This window comes from Dissoconium aciculare, assembly GCF_010015565.1.
Source record: "Dissoconium aciculare CBS 342.82 unplaced genomic scaffold K489scaffold_10, whole genome shotgun sequence".
Taxonomy (NCBI): Eukaryota; Fungi; Ascomycota; class Dothideomycetes; order Mycosphaerellales; family Dissoconiaceae; genus Dissoconium; species Dissoconium aciculare.
In genome coordinates, this window is record NW_022984960.1 from 72,514 (window position 1) to 97,690 (window position 25,177).

At 50.6% G+C, this 25,177-nt stretch overlaps 7 protein-coding genes across 7 annotated transcripts; 3 read left to right on the top strand and 4 right to left on the bottom strand.

The window, feature by feature from the left end:
• Window positions 1-86: 86 nt before the first annotated feature.
• On the top strand, window positions 87-2,319 carry K489DRAFT_382405 (uncharacterized protein). Its single transcript, XM_033605364.1, has 3 exons — window positions 87-236; window positions 327-2,099; window positions 2,161-2,319. Exons 1-3 carry the CDS (start codon window positions 155-157, stop codon window positions 2,226-2,228), a joined length of 1,923 nt encoding a protein of 640 aa, XP_033457504.1. The 5' UTR covers window positions 87-154; the 3' UTR covers window positions 2,229-2,319.
• Window positions 2,174-4,970, bottom strand: K489DRAFT_382407 (DNA repair helicase). Its single transcript, XM_033605365.1, has one exon. The coding sequence runs from the start codon at window positions 4,762-4,764 to the stop codon at window positions 2,398-2,400; it is 2,367 nt and encodes a 788-aa protein (XP_033457505.1). The 5' UTR covers window positions 4,765-4,970; the 3' UTR covers window positions 2,174-2,397.
• Window positions 4,971-5,100: 130 nt separating this feature from the next.
• Window positions 5,101-10,334, top strand: K489DRAFT_403111 (uncharacterized protein). Its single transcript, XM_033607075.1, has 3 exons — window positions 5,101-5,507; window positions 5,575-9,915; window positions 9,974-10,334. The coding sequence occupies exons 1-3, from the start codon at window positions 5,232-5,234 to the stop codon at window positions 10,205-10,207; spliced, it is 4,851 nt and encodes a 1,616-aa protein (XP_033457506.1). The 5' UTR covers window positions 5,101-5,231; the 3' UTR covers window positions 10,208-10,334.
• A 2,098-nt stretch (window positions 10,335-12,432) lies between these two features.
• Window positions 12,433-18,942, top strand: K489DRAFT_382410 (uncharacterized protein). Its single transcript, XM_033605366.1, has one exon. The coding sequence runs from the start codon at window positions 12,742-12,744 to the stop codon at window positions 18,742-18,744; it is 6,003 nt and encodes a 2,000-aa protein (XP_033457507.1). The 5' UTR covers window positions 12,433-12,741; the 3' UTR covers window positions 18,745-18,942.
• Window positions 18,943-19,008: 66 nt separating this feature from the next.
• K489DRAFT_323658 (uncharacterized protein) lies at window positions 19,009-21,095 on the bottom strand (the record flags this gene model as incomplete). The annotated part of the gene is made up of 3 exons (XM_033601715.1): window positions 19,009-20,178; window positions 20,231-20,972; window positions 21,043-21,095. The coding sequence occupies 3 exons, from the start codon at window positions 21,093-21,095 to the stop codon at window positions 19,009-19,011; spliced, it is 1,965 nt and encodes a 654-aa protein (XP_033457508.1).
• A 505-nt stretch (window positions 21,096-21,600) lies between these two features.
• Window positions 21,601-23,489, bottom strand: K489DRAFT_342184 (GPP34-domain-containing protein). The gene is made up of 3 exons (XM_033602292.1): window positions 22,716-23,489; window positions 22,139-22,629; window positions 21,601-22,056 (listed from the first exon to the last, which is right to left on the bottom strand). Exons 1-3 carry the CDS (start codon window positions 23,233-23,235, stop codon window positions 22,006-22,008), a joined length of 1,062 nt encoding a protein of 353 aa, XP_033457509.1. The 5' UTR covers window positions 23,236-23,489; the 3' UTR covers window positions 21,601-22,005.
• Window positions 23,490-23,886: 397 nt separating this feature from the next.
• On the bottom strand, window positions 23,887-24,553 carry K489DRAFT_389949 (ACP1 mitochondrial matrix acyl carrier protein; the record flags this gene model as incomplete). Its single annotated transcript, XM_033606558.1, has 4 exons — window positions 23,887-23,933; window positions 23,992-24,040; window positions 24,095-24,175; window positions 24,326-24,553. The coding sequence occupies 4 exons, from the start codon at window positions 24,551-24,553 to the stop codon at window positions 23,887-23,889; spliced, it is 405 nt and encodes a 134-aa protein (XP_033457510.1).
• Between the last annotated feature and the right edge of the window lie 624 nt (window positions 24,554-25,177).

The window sequence follows — 25,177 nt, forward strand, 5'->3', positions numbered from 1 at the left end:
CTGCTGTAGTTCAGCACGGACCACTGGGCTGCGTGGCATCGTCAGCTTGCAGGTGAGCAATGAGTGGACGTTTCAAGCAAGTTCGCGGCGGACTTCACCATTTATTCTTCCTCACTTCTCCTCGTTGTGTCGCATCGTCGGCAGCATCACCAAAATGGTGTTCGGTCATCTCACGGAGACCTTGCTGCTCCTATTGGTGTCCGCAGTGCCTTTCGCACATGCGTTCTATCTTCCTGGTTTGTGGAAATCCCGAAAGGAGCTTCTTGCGCCCATGAGTGCTCGAATGGAAGCTCACATCAAGCTGTGTTGACTGACACGGCTGGCAGGTATCACACCCACCAACTACAAGCGCGGGGACATTGTACCGCTTCATGTCAACCATCTGACGCCTTCACATTCTGAGCACGATACTCGGCTGAGATCTATCCTTTCTTATGACTACTACCACCCGGCGATGCACTTTTGCGCACCAAAAGAAGGTCCTCGGCATGTCTCAGAATCTCTAGGCAGCATTCTATTCGGGGATCGCATTCAAACCTCGCCCTTTGAGCTGCATATGGCAAAGAATGAGATCTGCAAAGCAGTGTGCGAACCAGTCGATTTTCCCGCGTCCGATGCGCAACACGTCAACCGCAAGATCGACCAAGCCTATGATGTGAATTGGCTGGTGGATGGACTACCAGCTGGACAGAATTACTCGGATGAAACCACTGGCACTTGGTTTTTCCAACCCGGATTTGCTCTGGGCAGAGTGCAGGGCGACGTAGCGGAGCTCAACAACCACTACGATATCGTCGTGGACTATCACAAAGTTGGAAAGGACGAATATCGCGTGGTCGGAATCCAAGTCGAACCCGACTCACGGGAGGACTTGGACAGGTTAAACAGCGAGGATTGTGGATTTGGATCGGCACCACAGGTTCTTTCCGAGGCGGAAGATACCCAGGTATTATGGACATACGCTGTTTATTGGCGGGAATCACCAACCACATTTGCAACGCGATGGGATAAATACTTGCATGTGTTCGACCCGAGAATTCATTGGTTCTCGCTGGTCAACAGCACCATCATCGTAATGGTGCTTATCGGCATGGTGAGCACGATTTTACTGCGAGCTTTGAGGAAAGACATCGCCCGATACAACCGGCTCGATCAACTTGGTCTGGATGATCTAAGTGGAGGCAGCGCCGAAGATGGTATTCAAGAAGATTCAGGGTGGAAACTGGTTCATGGCGACGTGTTTCGCCCTCCAAAGGCCTCGCTGGCATTGGCTGTCTGCATCGGCAACGGCGCCCAGCTGTTTATGATGGTCGGGTTTACCATTATATTTGCTGTCATTGGCTTCTTATCCCCGAGCAATCGTGGTAGCCTTGCCACGGTGATGATTCTCCTTTACACGACGTTCGGCTTCGTGGGAGGGTACGTCAGCTCCCGTGTCTACAAGTCATTTCAGGGCACGAAGTGGAAGCAGCTTTTTATTCTCACGCCAGCTGCTGTCCCTACAGTTGTCTTCGCTGTGTTCTTCATCCTCAACCTGCTCGTCTGGATACGACAATCTTCTGGCGCGGTCCCATTCACAACAATGCTCGTGCTGGTTGGCATTTGGTTTGTCATTTCAGTGCCACTTTCAATCGGAGGCTCCTGGCTTGGATTCCAGCAGTCCTTGCCCGAGCCACCTGTCCGAACAAACCAGATTCCCAGACAAATCCCTCCGGCGGTAGGCTATCTGCGGCCTTTGCCAAGCATGCTCCTTGTCGGTGTATTACCGTTTGGTGCCATTTTCGTCGAGCTCTATTTCATCATGAGCTCACTATGGAGTGGTCGCATATATTACATGTTCGGCTTTCTATTCTTGAGCTTTGGCCTACTGGTGGCGACTTCTGCCGCCGTGACTATCCTCATGATCTATTTCCTACTCTGCGCAGAAAATTACCACTGGCAATGGCGAGCATTTGCGAGCAGTGGCGCCAGTGCAGGATGGGTGTTCGCATATTCTCTCCTCTATTGGATTCGTATGCTCAGCTTCAACACCTTCACCGGTGCCTGCTTGTACATCGGCTATTCCATTGTGCTCAGCGCACTTTGGTTTTTGCTCAGTGGTATGTGCTCCCCACATTTGCTTTTCATAGGTTGGAACGATTGACTAACCAAAACTTACAGGTACGATCGGCTTCTTTGCCTGCTGGATGTTTGTGCACCGTATCTACGCCTCAATCAAGGTGGACTGATATGCTTCCAAAGTTTTTATTTCAGCGCTTGTATTTTAGGTGGCAATGTTGCCTGTGCATATAGAAGCATGTCTTGATGAATATGTTCGCAATCACGTTGTGAGTCACGCCTAGGCATATGGCGTAGACCTGATCCGCTCCGGAGCAAGCTCGTCGCGTAGGCGCTCAATTACGCGTCGAGCTCCATCATTGCGGCTTCCATATCCGCATCCATGTCGATATCCGCGTTCGCGGTGTGCTGTCCATTGCCATTCTGCTGATCGTTGGCATCGAGCTGCTCATACTGCGCTTCCATTTTCGCTTTATGCGCCATGAGATCCGAATAGCTCCAGGTACTGACGCCTTCTTGAAGGTTCATCGGGAAAGGCTTACTCATATTTTTGAGAAATTTCTTTGCAGCTGAAACGGCCTGGTCCACCGACATGTTTGCATCGCTTTCCATCAAGGCGGTTGAAATCCACTTGGGAAGCTGATTGCGCTTCTTTGCGAAGCGCTTGTCTGCCATGACCATGACACCGTAGTCGTCCTTCCCTCGCAAGACACGACCCAGACACTGCGCGCAGTGTCGCATGGCGTCGAATGACAAGAAATCGTTTTCTCGAATGCGATAATTCTCACGAAGGAACTCTAGGCGCGCCTTCAAAATTCGAGATTCGGTGTATTGGAATGGAACACCGATGCACAACACTGTCCGGCCATAGTGATGGTCGAAATCGATACCTTCAGAGACCTTTCCTCGAGCGACACACATCAAGACTGCGCCACGGCCATTGCTACAAGAAGTGCGATATGTCTCGAGAGCTAGAGAGGTTTCTTGACTATCTGGCGTCTCCACCAAGATGATCTTGCTCTTCCAGACTTGGTCTAGAATTTCCATCTTCTGCCACATGGAGATGACACTTTCCATGTACAAATATGACGGAAAGAACACGACCAGCCCATCGGGGGTCAGTTTCGAAAACTCGATCAAGAGATTGCCGTAATTGCGAATGTTTCCAGGATCGTTTCGAGTCTGAAAGCCGGAAGACATCTGCCCTTGATCTGATCCGCGGGTCACTATCATCGGCAAGAATGATTTCCTAGCAAGCGTCATGCTGTAAGACTCTTGAACGACGGCCGTAAACCCGAGCATTTTGGGATACATCTCAAGAGGCGAGATGGTTCCGGAGGTGATGATCACTGAGCTGAAACGATCGAACACCGGTTTGATTGCAATGGCTGCATCTAGACAGGTAAAGTGCAGGACAGGATTGGGGACGGTAGCAGTCTCTGATTCGAAGGGCTCCAATATGAGGAGAAAGCCTGTCTCGTATGTTGCAGCAAGCGTCGCGAATGTGGCAACTTCTTGCAGAGGCTGATAATCTTCGATGTTGGTTAGTTCAAGCGTTCGGACTAGTGAGGTCAGTCTTTCAGCGCAGAACCGGAGAGGCTTCTTCTCGATAAAGGTCAGCTCTTTAAGATGCTGAAGAAAGGATGGGGGTGTTTCTGAAATGACATGGAGCACTTTCATTCGTGTCTTCAGATATTCGATGAATCGTTTCAAGAATGCCGTGAAATGCTCGGCTCTACGGATGTTACCAGGCACAGCCTCCTTGAGTAAATCATCTGGCAGAGCAGGATTTGACATGAACGCTCCTTCGTCCCGTGCTTCATCGGCCTCTCGAAGACCTTCGACCAATTTAGCATATTCGTTTTGAAGCTTTGCGGCATCAGTCTCTTTCATCTCCGCGATTTTCCTTTCCAGGTTATTCGCTCCTCTGGCAGCTTTTCTGAGAGAATCCTCGGTCAGGTCAATACTGAGTGATTCGATGCAGACGTTGTCAATATTGTGGGCTTCGTCGAAAACGACAATACAGTCTTTGGATAGTTCTCTCGATACACGTTCTGCGATTTTTGGGTCCAAGAGATAGTGGTACGAATAAATGATGACGTTGCAGAACGGCATCATTCTCCGAGCAGTAAAATAGGGGCATTGCTTTTGTTCTTCTCCGTAACGAAGCATGCCATCAAGAGTCCAAACTCCGGGTGGTATTAGATTGTGAGGCTCCAATAGATCGAGGTTGTCGTGGTAAATGCATAATTCAACATCCTCGCCGCGCTCTTTTCTTTCCTTCACGAAGCCTGCAGTGAGGCTCCGACATCGAGCATCGACGACATTGCCCGCCTTTTCGCGTTTGACGGAAGGATGAAGACAGAGGTTCTTTCGACTGGTCAAACCCAAACCTCTGAAATCTTCCACTACACCAAGCTGTTCGGCGCGGTAGTTCATCAACGCCTTCAACTCCGCCAATGCTTTCTCAATCTCCGACATAGTACGCGAACAGTAAATTAATTTCCGATGCTCCGGGTAGAATTGTTGGTATGCGACGATCAACGACAGCAGTGACACCGTTTTGCCCGTTCCTGAAGGCATTTCAAGAACACAATGACCTCCATTGTCCAGTGTACGTTTGAGATCGCACATGTATGCATATTGTTCAGGATAAATACGAGGATACGGGAACAGAATTGGCAGATCCTCGATGAAGAACTTCATTTTGTCTTCTACGCTGATGAAGCTTTGAGGTCTACCGGGTTGCCACTTCGACGTGTCGGAGATCAACGTTGATGCCCTGCTCCGATGGTTAGTCAGGTTTGTCGTCCCGGCACCCACAATATGCACATGACAGGTTGATATGAGGGAGGTTTTGAATGCACAAATTGGCGCAGAAGTTGCAAATGAGGACCAATGATACACGTCGATTTCGTACTGTCGTAAGCTTCACGATGCGATGGGTGAAGCGCGATGTCCTCACGGTCGCACGTGCCATCGCAAGATTCACATAATCGTCATCAGAGTCGCGGGGCTGAACCCGCGTCATACTTGCACATGCACGAAATTACAGCTGGTGACGTTCGGTTAAGATAAAGTGGACGTCAAACAACCTCGTCCTGCTACTGATGGACTCGCGATAGCAATTGAAGCGCACCTGAATACCTGGACATCAACTCTAACTCGTTCAGATGAGTAGGCGTCAGTTTAAATCGCAGGCCAGCAGCGGCCGTGTGGGCGGACTTGCTGGGTTTGGCACTTCAGCGTTTGGCTCAACCCCCTCTTCCACCCTCTCTTATGTACAGGAGCCGCCGGACTTTTCAATTATCGGTGATTCGAACATCGTAGTCGCATTCAAAAATGTCCTCAAGAAAGACAGCACAACGAAAGCTAAAGCGTTGGAAGATCTCCTTAACACGTACAGCACGTCAGCGAGCGATATTGAAGAAGGCGTTCTGGAGGCATGGGTGAGTCCATCGAGCTACTACAGTATGCTGATTTTACAGCTATCTAACTCATTTACTTCTTTTCTAGTTTAAACTTTTCCCGAGGCTCACAATCGACAATTCTCGTCGAGTGCGTCAACTTACTTTCAACCTGAATGGGCAACTCTGTTCCAAATGCGGTAAAAGGATTATCAAGCACATTTCAAATATATCCGGGCCATGGCTTGCTGGGCTTTACGATTCAGATCGTGCGGCGGCGAAAGCTGCACACGAATCTCTTCACGCCGTCTTCCCCAGCCCGGAAAAAGTGCAGAATCTCCGTGAAAAGTTCCAAGGGTCAATATTGAAATACTGTGAGGACGCGATACTCAGAGAATCTCCTGAAAGTCTGAGTGATGAGCGCATGGTGAGCGCTGACGACGCCGAAGCAACATATGCCCGCGTGGTGTCTGCTTCCATTGCAGTGGTCTCAAACTTGATCGAGACTCTGTCGGAAGACGAACTTTCGAAGCAATCTGAGGGTTATGGAAACATTCTCGATGATGCCAAGTTTTGGGATTTCGCATACCATACTGATGCTGGAGTGCGTCGCGCACTGCATAGATTTGTGAGGATCTGTGGAAAGAAGCAACCTTCGTTGATTGAAAGAAACCTCCAGAATGTTAGCACAGCTTACATATACAAAGGACTTCCATCTGATCAGACTGCATCTTCCTTGGAATATGTGATGACAGTGGAGTTCCTCACCACGCGATTTGCTGGCGTATGGACCCATGCATACACAGCCAAGCGACCGGCTGCGTCTCGTCTCCGCTCATGCTTGAAGCATGGATCACACTCCGGTGTAGCCTCATTCTGGACGTCGCTATCAGATGTCATCAAGGCTCTGCCTCCTGACATCCTGCCAACATCGCCTGATGGAATCGCTGAGCTTCTTGAGGCCAACAGAGAGGGCGCTTCAAGAAAAGAAGAGCGCCTCGCTTCTCAGGCCGCATGGACAGCGTACGTGGAGTTGCTGAATGTCCTAGTCCCGCGAGCAGAAGCGACTGCTGTTCAGAGTCTCCTTGCAACTTATGCTCTCCCATTAGTTGAGCAATTCGTGCTACCAACAGATGATGCGCAGAAATGGAACGTGGCAGGGGCGAAGCCAGCTGGGCTGGTCGCGAAAGTTTGTCTAATTCCACAGTTTGGCACTATTCTGCGGCAAGAATGGCCATCGATATGCAACCGGGTCATCGAGCTCGCAAGACTGTCCCAGCCTGAGCAGTCCAGCAATTTCGATAAATCACAAAAGCTTGTTGCTTCAACCGGGCAGCGGTTGGCAGATCTCCAGAGAGAGATTCTGAGGAGCGATCTAGGAGCTGGCGCATCAATGCACACGACTATAGCCCAATCAAGCGCAAATCTTATCGAGCGCTGCATAGAACTACTGAAATCTAGGAACAGCAAACCATACGGAGCGGCAGCCATCGTCAGAGAGCAACTTCAAGCGTGTGGGAAGCATTTGCTCCAGGAGCCAATTTATCACACACAAATATCTGAAATCGCTCAGAACGACATTCCGCGGCTCTTTCAAAGCCCTTCGCAGACTGAGCTCGCCAAATGTCTGTTGTCCCTTGAAGCAGAGCCCTTCTTCGAGTCTGCGTTCGCAAAAACGCTCGACCAAGTGTTGAGCAATGACAGCGATACTTCAATCGTCATGTTGAACGCTATTAACGCCCTTCTTCCCTTTGACTCACCCACCACGGCCGTCCGTGTAGCGAGAACCGCAGTTCCGCTTCAGACTTTCCTCGCTACGAACATTCCTCTAATGCAAGATAGCGCTGCTTCCACTATCTTCTCGAATCTCTTGAAAATTGGCGCAATACCTCAAGATACTTCCGACGTGATCTTGACCCAGATGACCACCTCTTTAAGCATCTCTAACGAGGGACTTCCCTCGGGTATAGCAGCTTTTGAGCAGCTCGCGAAGAACAATCATGATACAATGCGGAAATTCATCACGCAGGCCAATGGCAGTGGTACCCAGCTATTGCCCAACATACTCCTTGTCGAACAGTCTACTACGGGAGATCTTTCGGGCCGAGCTAACGCATTGTCCTCTCGTTTGAGCTCTGCGATCAGCGATGCGGGTTCTGATGTCAAATATGGCGCAGTGCTTCAGAACCTCGTCAACGTGTCCGCACAATCTCTACCAATTCAGGTGATCACGGAATTGGTCGATAGAATAGAAGGTGATGGCCAAGAGCAGATGGAGATTGACGCAATGCTACCAGATATCAATGTCTGGCAGGAAGCCCTGCTTGCTGTGCTGAGTCCACCGAAAAGCTCGCTCAGCATTTTGAGCCCATTCGGTGGTGCATTATATTTGGTACAAAACGTCTCTCAAACACCAGGTGCCGTTGTCAACTTTGATGGCGAAGGGCTTTCTGCGGCCCTGAGAATTGCGATGTATGTGACTAAGGTTTTCAGTCGACCATCGATAAATGTCGGCGGCCGCGACCGCTTAGATTTTCTTGTTGCATTGCTGGCCATCACGACAATCTTGGCTGAAGACAATGTGAGCATCCTTGGCACAAACGGGCTCTGGAATCCGAGAATGAACACATCAGTAGAGAACGATGTGCTGCAGTTCATTTCAGACGCCAATGTCGTCCAACAGAGGTTTCATCACAATAGCGCTACAACAAATGCTGACGGCGCTTCCTTCGAGACTGGGCTGGTTGCATGCTTGACAGAGATCAAGGCAGGCTCATCATTGTTATCTCCAATGGCGTACTACGCAGCATTAGCAATTTCCAAGGTCAACGAAAGCACTTCCGAGGCTACCGGTTATCACAGCACTCAAGCCAAGACTAGCGAAGACATCCTTCGATCACGACGAGCGGAGAAGCAACCACTGTCGGTGCTAGAATGCCTGGTGGGCCTGGCAAAGCCACTGGCAGGGAGTCAGCTTGTCGGCCGCATGTGCAACGAACTTCTTGCTGAGCTCACAGCATCGGAACTGGATGCTACCGGATCGCGTACGCTTGAAGCCTTAGTGATTCTGAACGTCATTCTTGCTACTCAAGAGGACGCGATAGCCGGAATAGCAAAAACACGTCTCGTCCTCTTTGTCAAACACATCATACCATGGATCTCCGTCGAAACATCAGCCTTCACCAGAGTAGAGACTTACAAGACTTTGACACACCTCTTGCCAAGCATGGCCGATATGTATGGCGAGCATTGGGACAAGATTTTGAAATCTTCTCTCAATCTCTGGAAATCAATCGCAAATGCCACAGAAGGAGCAATGATCTCAGAGCAACATATTTTGCTTGGCAATGTGTCGCTGAGGTTGTATGCGGGCCTAACACGTCTCAACAATACTACCGAAGACGTCAACGATGATCTTTCCGCTGCTCTTGGCGATGGCGGCGCTGTGACGGGTGGCCTCGTGAATCTGTTGAAAGCGTTTTCGGCCGCCTCTGACGCTGACCACGCACCGCTCATGGCCACAAACGAACTGCTATGTCGCCAGATCACCGGTCTGAACGTGACAGTCATGGATGATATCGGAGAGCTGTACCCAGTGATGTTCTCGTCGTCACCTTCACTGCAGATCGCTGCTTTCGGATTAATCCAGAAGCACATTCTTGCCTCTCAAGAGCAGATTTCTCTTGATGCTGCACTTGATAACAAGACAGCTCGACTCTCGGACGAGTTGTTGTCGCTTCTCCTGCAAAGTCCAACGGCCGACACGCTTGGAGATGCTTCTTTTGAGAGAACAATGCCCATCGAGCTGAGAAGCTACTTGTATAGCTGGCGGCTGGTTTTCGATCACTTTATCAGTTCAAGCTACCGCGTAAGAGCGGACTACACTGATCAGATTAAACGAAATGGTGTGCTCCCTCACCTGCTGACATTGACATTCGACCTGCTTGGGCACACAGACGGCAAACCTATTGACGCAACTAAGTTTGACATCCAGGACTACAAGCCTGACAATGCTTCGAACCCTGAGAAAGATGCGCAATGGCTACTTGCTCATTTGTTCTACCTTTCAATGCTTCACATACCGAGTTTAGTCCAAAGCTACGTACGCGATGTGCGATCAAGACAGACCTCTCTAGCGATTGAGACGTGGACGGCAAAATACGTCAGCCCAAGTATCATCAATGCTAGTCTCCAAGAGGTGGCGATTTGGGCTGAGAAGAGTGTGAAGGAGGACCCTGAGTACGAAAGCATGACGGTAAAGCCCAGTATGCAAAGCAAAGAAGTCAACGTGAGCTATCTGGTCGACGAACAAACCATGGCGATCAAGGTCGTCCTTCCGGAGTCATATCCCCTGGAGTCGGCGAAGGTGCTCAGCGTCAGTCGCGTAGCTGTGAAGGAGGAGAAGTGGCAAAGCTGGCTGCGCAACTGTCAGGGAGTCATCACATTTTCGGTAAGGATTCAAGTGCACGGCCTGCGCGTGTAGTCATGGCTAACCTCATTCTGTACAGAACGGCAGCATCATCGACGGCTTGTCGGCCTGGAGGAAAAACGTCACTGGAGCACTCAAAGGTCAAACCGAGTGCGCCATCTGCTACTCGATCATCAGTGGCGACAAACAACTGCCGACCAAGCGTTGCCCGACCTGCAAGAACCTTTTCCATGCGAGCTGCCTGTTTAAATGGTTTAAGACGAGCAACGCCAGCACGTGTCCGCTGTGTCGAAATCCATTCAATTTCAACTGAATTTTGACATTTCTTGAGATCGACATCCATACATAGCGGATTGCAAAAAGAATTCATCGTAGATGAGTCGTAGATCAAAGTGCCAGGTGCAGAATGAAATCAACAAATGCAGGATGATTCACCAGGTGGTTTCTTCTAACGTACCCTATAGGCTTGTGGGCCACTATAGGCTTGTGGGCCACTTCCTATTCTCACTACGTATTCTTTCCTTCAACACGCGATAATTATCCACGTCATACAATGGATACGCGATTGACGCGTGATTCCTACGCTCCTGCTATCGCTGCATTCAGATCCGGTCAATTCAAGTCGATCCGAGCAACTGCGCGCGCGTATAACGTCTCAAGGACCACCCTCCAACGCCGCCTTGACAGCAGACCTTCCAGACAACAGCAAGGTGTCAATTCAAGGAAATTCACTGTCGCTGAAGAGGAGGTTATAATTGAAAGGATATTGGATATGGACTCGCGTGGATGGCCACCAACGCTTGCTCATGTTGAGGAAATTGCGAACATCCTTGCAACGCAGAAGGGCCTTGAACCTGTTGGTAAATTATGGCGACATAACTTTATTAAAAGGACACCACGGCTTAAGACAAAGTTGTCGCGAAGGCTGGATTGGCAGCGTGCACGTAACGAGCAGAAAGACGCGTATATTCAATGGTTTGAATTGGTGAAGAACATGATCAATTTCCATGGTATCCTTGAAGACGATATCTACAACTTTGATGAGACTGGATTCCGCCTTGGGCAAGCTGGCAACCACCATGTTGTAACTACAGCTGATCGGAAAGGAAGACCAACATTGATTGGATCGGATTCTTCTGAATGGGTAACCATTATTGCCTGCGTCAACGCTCGAGGCTGGCAGGTCCCTCCATTCGTGATCTTCAAAGGCGTAACGCTAAATAAGACTTATTTTGAAGGACTACCACCACGCTGGACTCTAGCCTGCAGCGAGAATGGCTGGACAAGCAATGCTCTTGGTCTGCGTTGGATAGAGCACTTCCATGGACATACGCAGCAAGCGACAAAGGGTGTTAAAAGGCTTCTTGTCCTTGATGGACATGGTAGCCATTTAACGCCTGAATTCGATCAATACTGCAAAGATCATAACATTGTCACTCTCTGCTTACCACCTCATTCTTCGCATCGTCTACAGCCTCTCGATGTTAGCTGTTTCGGTCCTTTGAAGACAGCATATACAGCAAGGCTTGAACGGCTCTTCCGAGCGTCTTATTATATCATAACAAAGGACGACTTCCTTGCCGAGATCCCACACGCGATAGCTGCTGCATTTACAGCTTCAAATATACAAGCTGGCTTCCGCGGTGCTGGCCTTGTGCCATTCAATCCTGAAGCAGTACTAGAGAAGCTGACATTAAGAACAGTAACACCTCCATTACAAACACTAGTACAATGGACTACAGTTACGCCGTCAAACCCTCGAGAGGTTGATTCTCAGACAGCATATATTGAGAACAAGCTGCAGCGTTCAAGCATTTCACTGTCAGAAATAGTTGCTGCTTTGCGACAGAATGCTAAGGGCTATCATAAAGCAGCTGCTCAGCTGGCCCTTCTGCAAGCTGAAGTGTCCGACCTCCGCCAGACTGTACAGACGCTGAGCGCGCGTAAACAACGTCCAAGAACGCGTTATAAGGTTCAAGGAAGTGTTGACAAAGAAGGATTCGAGGCTCTTCTTATTGCAAAGGCTGTAAACACGTTGTTATCGGAAGAACAAGGCCAAGCTGAAGCAGGCTCTAGCCAGCAGACACGTCGTAAACCACGGTGTAGCACTTGCAATTTGGAAGGACATACGTGTAAGACGTGTCCTACTGTAGTATAGACATCCTGTCCCATAGAATTCCTAATCATATAGCTTCATTTCAATTATTAGTAGAAATATTGAGTATTCAATGCAGCTGGTGTCGAAGAGTGGCCCACAGGCCTATAGTGGCCCACAAGCCTATAGGGTACGTTACTGGAGTCTATATCGGTAAGCGCCAAGCGTAACCAGAAATCCCAACCCTCCCTGCGACGTGTATTGTGCGTACCCTGGAGGTGGTGGGCTAAGAATGCGCACGGGTCTTTAAAAAGTGTAAACGAGCGCAGAGTGATTGTTCGTGTTACTGTACCACACCCGCATCGCATCGTCTCGTCCGATGGAAATAGATTCTGTTCGTGATCGTGTCCCAGGACAATTCCAAAAAATAGTAGAAAGGGTGACAAAGCTGGCGTCGGGGAGTTGGCCAGATGCCCGTTTGCGTCAAACATGCAGATTCAAAGTGGTCTGCTACCACTACGTCATCAGTCACCACGCTTGCAGTCTGCGCACACTGAGTACCGAACACCTGGGCGGCCGACAGCGTCTCGACGACCGTTGGGCGAATTGATCAGCAGCCGTCGCTGCATGACCCATTGTCCTTATCATCCTCCTCGCATAACGAGTTATCGCAGCGCGAACGCCACCATTACCTGCGCTTCGAGAGATCGTCTTGCTCGAGCAAGACAACAGGCCATGCACTTGCCGCTGCGATGAACTCAGATTCATCATCAAAGGAGTCTTCAAAGGGAGAGTCGGACAGTGAGGAAAGCGATATATCACAGTCTCAAGCGACGCACGAATCGGCATCGACGCGATCGTGGCAGCGTCAGCAGGAGGTACAGGAGGCATCAGAGCTGCACAAGAGACTAGACAATTCAGCGCGCAGTGTCGGTTCGGGTCAATCTCATCTGGGCAATATCGGCCAGAAAGACACGGAATGGGCAATGGGAAAGGATGGTCCTGATGGCCCGGATATGTCGCAAGCATCGGAGGTGGAAGATTTGAGCAAATTGCGTGCTGCAGTCAACGCCAGGCTCTCCCAACAGACACGTCTGCGAGCCCGGCAAAGCTCAAGTTCTGGAGCACTTATCGGCGTATCACGCGTGTCGCCCATCAAAGAGGAGACTCCGACTCCTCCGAGAATATCAGAAGCCGGCGCGGAGCAGGCAAATGCGCACCATTTGACTGCTCGTGCTGCGTCTACTGTCTCCACAACGTCGACTGAATCTCAGCGAACAGTGCGAGGTGGTGGGTCCACTGGCGCAGAAACTCCACTTCGCACACCTTCATATCCATTCCCGTATGTTCCCGGAACGCCCAGAGCATGGTCCGGTGGGCTTCATCAGCCGTTTACGGCCCTTTCACCGACGATGTCAGGAACCCAAATACACGAGAGGTTCAAATCGCAGAGGACCAACAGTGGGCTCACGTCTTCGGCCACCACTCCGAGTGTAATGGACGCTTTCTCTCCTCCGGACGAACATCCTGCCGGCGTCGAAGAATCCCAATATCCCTCGCCGAATCTGTATAATTTGAGTCTCAAATTACATGCTGAGCCTGGTCTCGAGGAATGGTGGACAAATTTGACAAATCTCTTACATGATCATTTCAAGGCAGATCGTGCTACTTTAATCATGCCAACGGACTCATCTGACATAGAGAATACACCATGGGGGCTGAAGGCGACCTTCAGTATGAACGGACCCGAAGAGTTCGTGTCTCACAGTATCGTCGAAGCCCAGACTGCACATGTTCAGGCTGGCGGACTAGGCCGGCCTGAATTTACGCTCCGCGAACCATCTACAGAAACGTCTTCCGACGCACGTCCACAGATATTGCATCCCGAGCGACTTCGTCCCCGTCTGGAGGCACGGCACTCGTATGCCGGCCACGGTCAGAGAAGCCCCGGACTTGGCCGCGATGCACGTCCAAGTCTCAACGCTACTGGAACAGAAATGCCTGGCAAGACCACTCAGCGCCCCGCTGGCCCTCAGAGGTTTGTCACATATAATGCCGATGCGACAGGACAGACGAAAATGTCACGAACACCCTCTCAATCGACGCAGACACCAGCAAACTTGCGGCATACTTCACTGAGCGACCCAGACTTCAGCAGCGTTGCCGGAGGGGTTGACGCTGGGCCCTACGCTGATGTTTACTCGGCTTTACGAGCCCTAGATCGAGAGAATCGGCCACTTATTGAAACGAGCGGCGTTAATCGTGTACTGCAAAGGGGTAGAGTCGTTACTGTCATCCGAGACTACTCTTCCGATTCCTCAGAGCCATCAGCAGACGCAACATCTGTCCCTTCAGTCGCATCGAAGCAGGAAATGCTGTTCGGGAATTACCGCAGTGCCTTCGCTGCTGATAATATTCCCTCCATACGCAAGGACTATGAAGAGTACGAACAGCATCCTTCATCTCCATGGGCGCAGTCACCAGCACCATCGCCCGCGATACAGGTAGATGAGGAGAGGAACCCTTTCTTCGCGTCTGACGAGCAGCAAGTAGAGGACTCTTTCAATCCTGCCATCAGTCCACGAGACTATTCTCAAGAGCTCCAGGTCGAAGCCATAGGCATCGACTGTGCCAGTACAGTCATACACATTCCGCTCATTCATCCCACTATTTCTCAACCCATGCAGTCTCTCAGAATGACGCCTCAATCAAAACACAGAGCCGGCAATCTCCAACGAAGCAATACCATCGATCTGCAAAGAATGGCACCGATCGCTATACTTTCGGTCCTCACATCCATCGTGCCATATCCCGACAATCTCGTACATTCTCTCAAACTTCTTGGGCCTCATCTCGCTACCTCGTTTTCCATTGCACAACAGTTTAGTGCTTTACGGGGTCAAGCCGTAAGGATTCGACAGCGAATACCTGAAGAAGGGGAGACCATCATGACGGCGCCGATGACTGTTGAACTTATGTCCATCGAAGATGTGGTCAACACAGGCTTCAGGAGGACATCTGACATGGTGTCTGACACGGTAACAAGCCCATCCGAATATTCTGGGCGCTCAAAGAACAGTCCGCTAGGGTCGTTCTCGGGCACGCCGGGTTGGGAGACGAACACCTCCGGGACATCTCATCCTCGGTCCACTGCTGGAACACCCTCGGCCGGGAACGAAAGAAGCAATGACTATTTTGAGGCGCAGAAGCGTTTAAAGAGAGGGAGTCACGTGGCTAACAGCGCGCCAGTGAGCACGACCAGAGTGACGCGACAGCAGACAGACACAGAGCATGGTCTGCAACGAGCTGCTACCGAGGGCCCCTCAGCTACTGCGGAGAAGAATCTGCAGAACAAACAAGCGTCAAATGTCAGAGACGACAAGTTGCAGCAAGTGGTCGGACTTGTGCATGAGGAACAGACTCCTTCGCCCTCTCGAAGCGCGCGGCCGTCCATGGCCCATCTACCCGACTACATCGCACATCAGAAGAAGCATCACACCTTGCTGCATTCATATGGAGCAGATTTCGACTCATCATTTGGCGGTCTCTCAACTACGACGCCAGGTGAAGCGGGCCATACTCGAAGAGCATCGCATTCAGATGAGATGCCTCCTCCATCTGAGCGTCTTCTGAGATTGATTATAGATTCGGTGCCCGTTCAAATATTCACTGCGCAGCCAGAAACAGGACAGCTCAGCTGGGTGAACGCGAAGCTGTTGAATTATCGCGGACAAGATAGCCGCCAGGTGCTCAAGGATCCTTGGCAGGCAATACATCCGGATGATCACGCTGAGTTCCTTTCCGTATGGCATCGCTCGCTGAGGACTAATCAGCAATTGTCGCAAAAAGTCCGAATGCGTAACAAAGATGGCAAATATCGCTGGTTCTATGTGAAATGTCTACCGCTCAAAACGCAAGAGCACAAGGTTGTGCATTGGATTGGCACGATGATGGACTTCCATGAGCAGCACATGGCAGAAATCAAGATTGCGTTCCAGAAGGAAACCGAGGCTTCTCAAGCCAAGTACAAGGCCCTTGCAAATTCTAGCCCGCAGATAGTCTTCTCGGCACAAAAGGCAAAAGGGATAACCTTCTGCAACACACAATGGCTACAATACTCCGGTCAATCCGAGCGAGAAGCTTTAGGGCAGGGTTTCCTGGAGCATGTACATCCAGACGACCTTGTCAAATGCCGGTTTCCAATATTCGAAGATGGATCAGCCGAGCCTGTAAACGTTCCTACGTCCATGCCTGCGGAACCGAGACGGACAATTTCTGCATCGGCCTTATCCTCAACTGCGTCTTCAGAGACCGAAAAGCCACCCTCAAGCTCTGACTCTACTGCATCGCCTACGTCTCAAACTACGGCAATCATGCCACAACGGAAGCTTTCGGAACTTGCGAGTATCGGTATCCTCAAGGTAAGCCGAGACGCAGATGGCCGACCTTCGTACTCAACCGAAGTTCGATTGAAATCGAAGGATGGAAAGTACCGCTGGCATCTCGTTCGCGTATTACTAGCGGAGGCGGACTCGCAGGACAACGATGAAGGCACTTGGTATGGAACCTGCACGGACATTAATGACCACAAGACACTCGAAAGAGACCTTAAAGAGACGATGGACGAGAAGTCGAGATTCCTGAGCAACATGTCTCACGAGATTCGAACTCCGCTCAACGGCATTACGGGCATGGTCAATTTCCTCATGGATAGTAATCTCACCGCGGAGCAGATGGAACACGTGAATATCATCCGTACCAGCACAGAAGGCTTGCGAGGCTTGATCAACGACATCCTTGATCTTTCAAAGGCCGAAGCAGGCATGATTACGCTGAAGAAAGACTGGCTTTATCCCCGTGCTCTCATTGAGGAAGTGAACGATCTGACATCGACAATGGCGATTGACAAGGGCCTCGAACTGAATTACCTTGTGGATGAAGACGTACCGCCAATCATAAAGGGAGACAAATTCCGGATTCGTCAGATCCTGCTCAACACTGTCGGCAACGCCATCAAGTTCACACAGAAAGGTGAAGTTTTTGTGAGGTGCTCCCAGCTACCCGATGACGAAGGTTTGCTCGGGGCAGACGAGAGCTTCATCAAATTCGACGTCATTGATACTGGTAGAGGGTTTACTGATCAAGAAGCCAAGTTCTTGTTCAAGCGCTTCAGTCAGATTGATGGCAGTAGCACGCGTCAACATGGAGGCTCAGGTCTAGGCTTGGTGATCTCGAGGCAACTTGCACAGCTCCATGGTGGCGACATGACCGCTACAGGAGTTCCAAATAAGGGATCAACCTTTACATTCGTCATCCAAGCTGGACTCATGTCTGAACATGATCATCTACCTTCGCTTGCCCCGAATGACGCAATGACATCTGATAGCTCTGCTTCCACCCTCGAGAGACCTACGATCAAGGCCTTGCCGAGCCTGGCCAAGACCTCTTCGTCTTCTTCAGATTCCAGGTCCCGGCCTTCACCAAGATTTGCGCACGATGTGACCGAAACACCTCCGTATTTGCCATCGTCTCCAGATGTCGCCAAGCAATCTTCGCCATCTGTGTCGTCCGCGAGTTCAGATCCATCTGTGCATTCAATAGCTCGCAGCGGAAGTCTCCCTTCTGCTCGATCTTCCGCGTCGTCATTCGTGCCAGAGTTGCTTCCTCAAGCCGGTACAATGAAGCTATCTCTCCCGCTGGACACGCGACGTCTGTCTAATTCCCAGTCACAAATGTCGGACGCGTCGGACGACACTGCGAAGCAGTCCGCCTCCAACACCCCCGCGCTATCCTCGCCTCCAATGTTCTCGATCCTTGTGATAGCATCACTGGAATACAGTCGACAAGCCACCGTGCAGCACATAATAAAGACATTACCGAAGAATGTCCCACACCAGATCACGGCGCGTGAGAGTCTCGACCAATGCCGTAATCTCCTTGGTGGTGTCGAACCGATCACTTTCTCTCATGTCGTAATCAACCTGCAGGATATCGGGGAGATTATAGCATTAATGACGCAAATCCTACAATCGAGCTCGTCCACGTCAGTGGTACTCATCTCAGATCTAGCACAACGCAAGCAAATCATTGAGCAGGCACCAACTCTCAATTATGACCAGCTCACCGTGTTGCGGAGATTACTATTTATTTTCAAACCCTTGAAGCCTTCCCGTCTTGGTTTGATTTTTGATCCTCAGAAGGAACGCGAAATGAGCAACGATCGCAACCAAGACAGCGCAAAGCAGGTCGCCACAAACCAAAAACAAGTATTTGAAGAGCTCACATTACGCCTCGGAAATCGTGACAAACGTGTTCTGATTGTCGAGGACAACAGAACGAACCTGCTCGTCATTCTAAAGTTTTTCTCAAAGTCTGCCATCAAAGTCGACACGGTCTTTGATGGCGTTCAGTGCACCGATAAAGTCTTCGCCATGCCTCCGGGTTACTTCTCCATGATCTTGTGCGATTTACACATGCCCAATAAAGATGGATACCAGACCTGTAGGGAGATCCGCAAATGGGAGAAGAGGAACAAGCACAGAGCCATTCCAATCATCGCCCTATCAGCGAATGTTCTAGACGACGTCTATGAGAAATGCGTGGCGGCTGGTTTCAACGATTACATGACAAAGCCGGTCGATTTCAAGGAGCTCAAGCATGTCCTTTTACGATTCATGGACCCACAAGATCCAAGTCAACCGCATGAAATGATGAAAGTGAAGCCAGGAGAGAGCTCCGCGAGCAGTTCGAGATGAGTTCGGATGGCAGGTCCCGCGGGAACGTCTCATCATCACGCATTTTCAACATTTTTCACCACTCGTTTTCACAATGCCTTTATGGAAATGACCTTCGATGTTCTGACGGGATAAAAGCAAACCTATGTTTGCCAAAGGCGCGATATGTAACATTGTCATAGTGAATATAGAACTTGAATCAGTTCATGATTGCGATATTTCCAGTTGCTTCCTGTCCTATTTAGTGAGGTCGTGCGCTGACGATCAAGGGCGTCTCTAGCAGGCTCAGAGTTTAGCTTGCGTTAGCTCGTCCTCTACGATGGCGGCGAGTATGCCCTCTGCCACATCTTCGTCGTCCTCTGCTTCAGTGACCCATGTCACCCTACCCGCCTTGTGCGACCGGATTTCTACTTCCATCTTCATCTGCTTGATAACACAGACGGCTTGATCCTTCACAATGATGTCGCCGACGTCAACCAGGACCTCAACCAATTTCCCAGAAAGCGGTACAATGACGTGGTTCGGATTCGATCGCGAGCCCTGTCGATGCTGTGCACTGATCGCCGATCCGGACGCAGACGTGCTTTTGAGGTCCATTGTATACACCACAGACTGTTCGCCAGGCGAGGTGTACAGCATATCTGCTGCGAAGCTGTCAGGAAAGTCGTTTCGCAGCACCTTGGTAAGTTGAAGGTGATGAACTTTTGCATCCTTGCTGCCCTGCGGCTTGAGGCTGACAGTCCAAGCATCATCTTTGCGGAATAAAGTGCTGCTGGCTGTCGTCGCACCAGTAAAACCTGTGCCGGACAGTGCCTGCTGATTGACAAGGCCATGGAACGGGTCTTGATCGCGGGCGAGACCTCCACTCTGCTCAAGCAGCGATTCGTGGTTACTCTCCAGCCATCGCGTGTCACAATTTCCGGTTTCGAAGTCGTGGTGAGATACAATTGCACTCAGCAATGCCAAGTTGGTGGTAATTCCAGTGACGGTGGTGTCATCAATGGCTCGTCTAGCTTTCTTGACGACATCTGACCATGTCCGCGCGGTGACAATGATTTTCGCAATGACACTATCGAAATCAGATGTGACGACCGCGGGCGCACCAGCTATGAGGGCCGTATCAACCCGAACACCAGCACCTGTGGGAAATCGAAAAGATTGGATCTTTCCAATGCTCAAGGAGTAGCCTTTGTGAGGATCTTCTGCCGTAAGCCGCAGCTGGATAGCATGCTGTTGCGGTGGGGAGAGAGGGTCTTGCGAAATTCCAATGAGACCAGCTTCCTCAAACGATGCACCTTGAGCCAATCTTAATTGGGCCTTCACTATGTCGGTGGAGCATATTGATTCGGAGATAGTATGCTCAACTTGCAGCCGTGGATTGATCTCTAGGAAGTAGAACTCTTTCGTCTGAGGATTGAGCAAGAACTCGAACGTGCCGAGAGATGCGTAACGAATCTGAAATAATCAATTAGCTTGATCGGGATTCTCGTTAAAGCAAGCGACGTACCTTTGTGGCGATCCTCAATGCAGCTTCGATCAAGGGTGCAACGATCGCCCGACCTTGTATCGTGCTGGGAGCTAGTTCAACGATCTTTTGATAGCGCCGCTGTATGCTGCATTCGCGCTCCCATAAATGCATCGCTTGACCTTGTCCGTTGCCAAGAATCTGGATTTCGACGTGACGAAAGCCATCGACCGCAGCTTTCTCCGCAAACACTTGCTTGGAAGGACTCTCCTCAATTGCACGTGTCGTCAGACTCGGAATATCTTCGATTGTGCGAATCAGACGAATACCCCGTCCACCACCGCCGTCGACAGCTTTGACCATGATCGGCAGTCCATTCGTTTTCGCAAACCTTGCAACTCCATCCACGCTGCCAGTTGGCGTCGTAAATGCAGGTAGGACAGGAACTGCACATTCTTGAGCAAGTTGGCGTGCTTGTAGCTTGTCGCCAGTACGTTTCAAATTCAACGCTCCAGGACCAACGACCATGACACCTATTTGCGCAGCTCGTAGAGCAAAGTCATCGGACTCGGACAGAAAGCCATAGCCAGGATGGATCGCATCGATATTATGCTTCTGAGCAACTCTTAAGATCTCATCAATCTTCATGTAGGATGCGGGTGACTCAAGGCGAACTGCTCGACCTGCGTTGTATGTGTGGCTGACGTCGTTTTCGGTGTAGACAGCAAATGTCTCAATGTCGAGTTCACGAGCAGCAGAGATGATCCGAGTAGCAATCTCGCCTCTGCACCACTGTCAGGATGGAGTAAATCGTACGAACCTTGCCGGCTCGTTTAAGCATTGGAAATGATCACCTGTTTGCAACGAGTAGACGAGTGATCGGACGAGGTCCGATCACAAGCGTCATTTTGTGACCTTGGTAGCAGCTTCCGCGATTTGACAGCAAGTATTCACCAGTGACTCACTGCACGGGTCTGCTTCGTAGCATGTCTATCGTATACTGATCATAGAGCTCTGTTGATCATGTATCTCCACCCATGTACACCTCGGCTCCAAATACTTCAAATTTCCTAGTTCGGGAGTTTGCTCTTTAGGGTCAGAATAGGGTTTTATTGGGGCAACACACCCACCAGGCCCATGGAGACTGAGGTCATCCTACAAAGATATGCTGGCTGGTCAATGTCTTCTGATTGTTCTGGATGTTGACAATATGATACGGCGTATGTGTGCGGTTTGTACTGCCTAACCGAATTTTCTACTATACAAGTGTCAGGCGCTTCTCCGAGTGACCGGTTGAAGTCCAAGAACAAGCCTCTTCACTGCAAGACAAATTTTATGTGAGTGTAATCGCGTGAGTGCCGCTGAAACCAAATTACAAACGAGCTGAGACAGTATTTCAACACAGCTGATCTACGTGGAACGAGAGACGATGCAATTACAGCCAACGATAGTTATCTTTCATCAAGTTAGAATATCGAACGCGTGCAAGGGAAAAGCCGCACAATGGAGAGATACTACCACGTGAGGTGCGCCGAACGCCTTCATGCGCCAACGGACACATCCCTAGGTATATTGAATAGTGCTGGTCGCATTGTGATCGTCCCATCGTAGCAAGAACGGTGTGGGCCCGCTCAGATGGCTTTGTAGTGAGGACCGGCGTCAGAACAAAAGCGGATTCGTGAGAAAGGGACGACCTCGCAGGTGATGATTAAAAACAACTCGCATCAAGACATCCATCATTGATCGTCCTTATACTTCGCCCGGGTGAAAATATCCCAGTGTAGACTGCCCAAGCAAGGGCGCCTCTTGAAAGTGAATTAGATCAGCGAATCGAGACGGGTGAAGACGCTGAGACAAGCAGCAACAACCTGTTCGAGGGAGAATAAATATCAGTAATGCGAACACGACAGAGCAGTACCGAAGCTTTCTAACGAGAACGCAATTACGAACCTCGAGGGACAACTCCTTGTCAGAGCCATTGATCTCGTCACGAATGACCTGCTCCAGATTGGCACCAACTGCATTCGAACCACCTGTTCGCTTGGCGAAGGGCCATTGCGAGTACTCGGCGAGAAGTTCATCGACCTGAGCAAAGGCGCGCTCGCGCGCCTCATGTGAGAGGGTTGTCAGCGCATTTTCCAACACATTTGCTGCATAGGCTGCGCAGAGCATTGCGATGGTGCGCGTGTATCGGAACTCCATCTCGTCGGGGAAGAATGGAGTCGCAGGGAGGACAACGGTGCGGTTGGTTAGCACGGCGCGCACTCGTCGGCGGATCTCGTCCTTAGGACCGCCATCGGCGACGGGGTGTGTAGCCATGTCGAAGAGGAGGAAGTTGCGCTTCTCGGTGCGAAGGATGCCCTTGTCGACAAGACCCTTCGCGAGTCGCTCACGAACTTGCTTGAGCTGGTAACCGATCTTCATGAGGTTCCATGTCTCGCCTGCATAGCTACACGTTAGATCGTTGGAAGTGAAAATGACAAGCCTAGCGATTGCGCGGCCTTATTTTGTCCAAGATTGTACTCACCGGACATGAGGTCAATCCATGAAGCCACACTCATCTTCTCCGAGCTCTTCATCATCTTCAGCGCCTCGTCCAGCAATACTTCGCCCGTCAGGCTATCGTCCACAACCTCAATTGTGCGATCCGCAAGTGGGAAGCGCCTCCTGTTGCTGTCTTTTTCCATGGCGATTCTTCCCCGGAAGGCCAGCTCGATGACGATACATCCTCGTAGCGCATAACTAATATTGTCGTTCCAGAAGCTTAGATATCCTTGCTTATCCTTCAATCCCATGAGCAGAACCTCCTCCATCAACGTCAATTTGGGTTGCTTGGAGCGCTCAGCACTCTCTGAAATGTCGCGAGGGTCGAAGGCGATCCGATGGCCGTTCTCGCCGCTCTCGTAGGATGTCTCGGGCGACCTCACATCTGAGTTGTTGTTTCGTGGAGCAGGAGATGAGACGCGGCCGACATCATCACTGCCTCCGCCGTTCTCGCCGGATCCTGCGCCACCCGCACCACGGCGACGAGTAAGGCCCGAGGCCATAGCGAAAGATGTAATGCGTTGTTCGTTCGAAAAGAGTTCTTGCGTGAATTCGACCGATCAAGGGTGAGGTTGAAGTCGCTGGCGAACCTTCGAGGATAGAGCGAGTGTTCTGGATTGCGCTGAGGCGATTTCTGTGCGCTATATTTGCGCTGCACTTCTACGGCGAATGCGGCGTCTTGAACCTGGACCGCACTGATGCGTAGAATTACAATAGATCAACAATGATCGGAATGCGATGTGGACATGGATTGACTTTCAGGGCCTACCACATGGCTTCGCGCTGCGGCCACAACAATGTAGCGCGGACTAACCCGCGGAGCTTAAATTCCAGCCTGGCACGGCACAAACCAATGGACGCAGGCGCTTTGGCAGATGACCTGCCCAGGCAAAACGTACGTATGATCACCAATGCAGATAGCGCGAAGACAGAGACGGGCGTCGAATACAAATCTAAGAGTACATGGATGTAAAGCATGCCAAACCCTCGTTTCTGGAGCGCAGAAGCTGGAACTCCTCGGACCTCGAACACAGTCTGCCACAGAAGTTGTGAAAGTGATCTCACACATCTCAAACCACCATCAATATGCGCCGGTGATAATCTAGTGAGCTATGCAATTGTCAGCAGTGATGGAGCAACGACGCATGTCGATACTACGTACCATCAGGCTGTGAGAGGATGTACTCGACGGCTTGGTTGACTGTTCTGAGTTAGTCTTGGGTCGTGCGCCCATTTATACAGCCTTATGAGTTGCGTACCACTGTGAATGGCATCTGCCTGCTTGTCGGGGATCTCGATGCTGAACTCCTGCAGAGTTGTTAACATCCATAGACCACCATGAAAGGTGTTCTATACACAAACCTCCTCTATCGCCATAACGACTTCAACGGTGTCCAAGCTGTCAAGTCCCAGGTCGTTGGAAAAATGGGCATTCTCCTGAATCTGTCTTCATTGTTAAAACCATCCACACAGCGGTATACAGCGACTAGGTCGCGAGCAAGAGTCTACCTTTGAGACGTCCTGGACCTATAATAACATGGTTCATCAGCCTCTGTCCAGCACTTCGACAACCATGCTTCCTCCTCCGCGTACCTTGTCAAAGTTCTTCAACAAATCAACGATGCGCCCTGTGACCTCCTCCTTGCCGAGTCCGGAGCCGGAAGCATAGCATCGCACAGCCGAGAGAGAAGTCGCAGGTGTGGCGATCTGGGATGTGATGAAGGGGCTGCGGATGGCAGCAGATCGCACGACGGGTTGCGCAGCGCGGACGCCAGCCTGAGCGAAACACCGCGTCGATTGGAGGAGAGCTGTTCGGAACATGATGGCGAATGTGTGTGGGAGGCGACGGATGAGTTGATCGTAGATGGGGAGATGGAGTGAACAATATGTACACGCGATAGATACAGCAAGCTTGCACTCAATGACTTCAATTACTTGTCCGGGCAAAATCGATTTGGGCGGGTGCTCCCGCACGCTAGCTTAGCCACAGAACCCGAACAGTGACGTCCTCCAGCTCAGCTCAGCTCATTGAAGTACATACAGAAATACATCCTTCCGCCTTTTTGACCATCACGCGATGTCCACCAATTGTCTCGCAAGAATAAGCTGAAGCGATAGCCGCTACATCATCACATGTGAGGCTGGATTCGGAGGTCGGCTGGCCGAAACTTCGAACGTGTACACAGTGGATCGATGCAGGTTAATGAATCACGTTGTGTCCAAAAGTGAAAGTAATGTTCGTATACGGTACTATTTCGTCAAATTTCACGGCGTAGGTATCATGCCCATTTTGTTTCCCATTGACCCCGAACGCCGAAATATACTTCATGCCTCAATTAAAGTTGCAGAATGCAGCGAGCAATGTCTGCTGTTGCTCGTGATTGATAGAGAAAGCGATCATTTTCAGTGGCACCTCGATCAAGCCAAGACTGGCTCTGTGATTGT

Coding starts and splice junctions, on each gene's coding strand:
- K489DRAFT_403111 (XM_033607075.1), top strand. CDS start 5,232: ATGAGTAGGCGTCAGTTTAAATCGCAGGCCAGCAGCGGCCGTGTGGGC. Junction 5,508..5,574: donor AAGGCGTTCTGGAGGCATGG/GTGAGTCCATCG, acceptor CTTCTTTTCTAG/TTTAAACTTTTCCCGAGGCT. Junction 9,916..9,973: donor AGGGAGTCATCACATTTTCG/GTAAGGATTCAA, acceptor CATTCTGTACAG/AACGGCAGCATCATCGACGG.
- K489DRAFT_382405 (XM_033605364.1), top strand. CDS start 155: ATGGTGTTCGGTCATCTCACGGAGACCTTGCTGCTCCTATTGGTGTCC. Junction 237..326: donor ACATGCGTTCTATCTTCCTG/GTTTGTGGAAAT, acceptor CACGGCTGGCAG/GTATCACACCCACCAACTAC. Junction 2,100..2,160: donor ACTTTGGTTTTTGCTCAGTG/GTATGTGCTCCC, acceptor CAAAACTTACAG/GTACGATCGGCTTCTTTGCC.
- K489DRAFT_342184 (XM_033602292.1), bottom strand. CDS start 23,235: ATGGCCTCGGGCCTTACTCGTCGCCGTGGTGCGGGTGGCGCAGGATCC. Junction 22,630..22,715: donor ATGGATTGACCTCATGTCCG/GTGAGTACAATC, acceptor GTAGCTATGCAG/GCGAGACATGGAACCTCATG. Junction 22,057..22,138: donor ACAAGGAGTTGTCCCTCGAG/GTTCGTAATTGC, acceptor TCCCTCGAACAG/GTTGTTGCTGCTTGTCTCAG.
- K489DRAFT_382410 (XM_033605366.1), top strand. CDS start 12,742: ATGAACTCAGATTCATCATCAAAGGAGTCTTCAAAGGGAGAGTCGGAC.
- K489DRAFT_382407 (XM_033605365.1), bottom strand. CDS start 4,764: ATGAAGTTCTTCATCGAGGATCTGCCAATTCTGTTCCCGTATCCTCGT.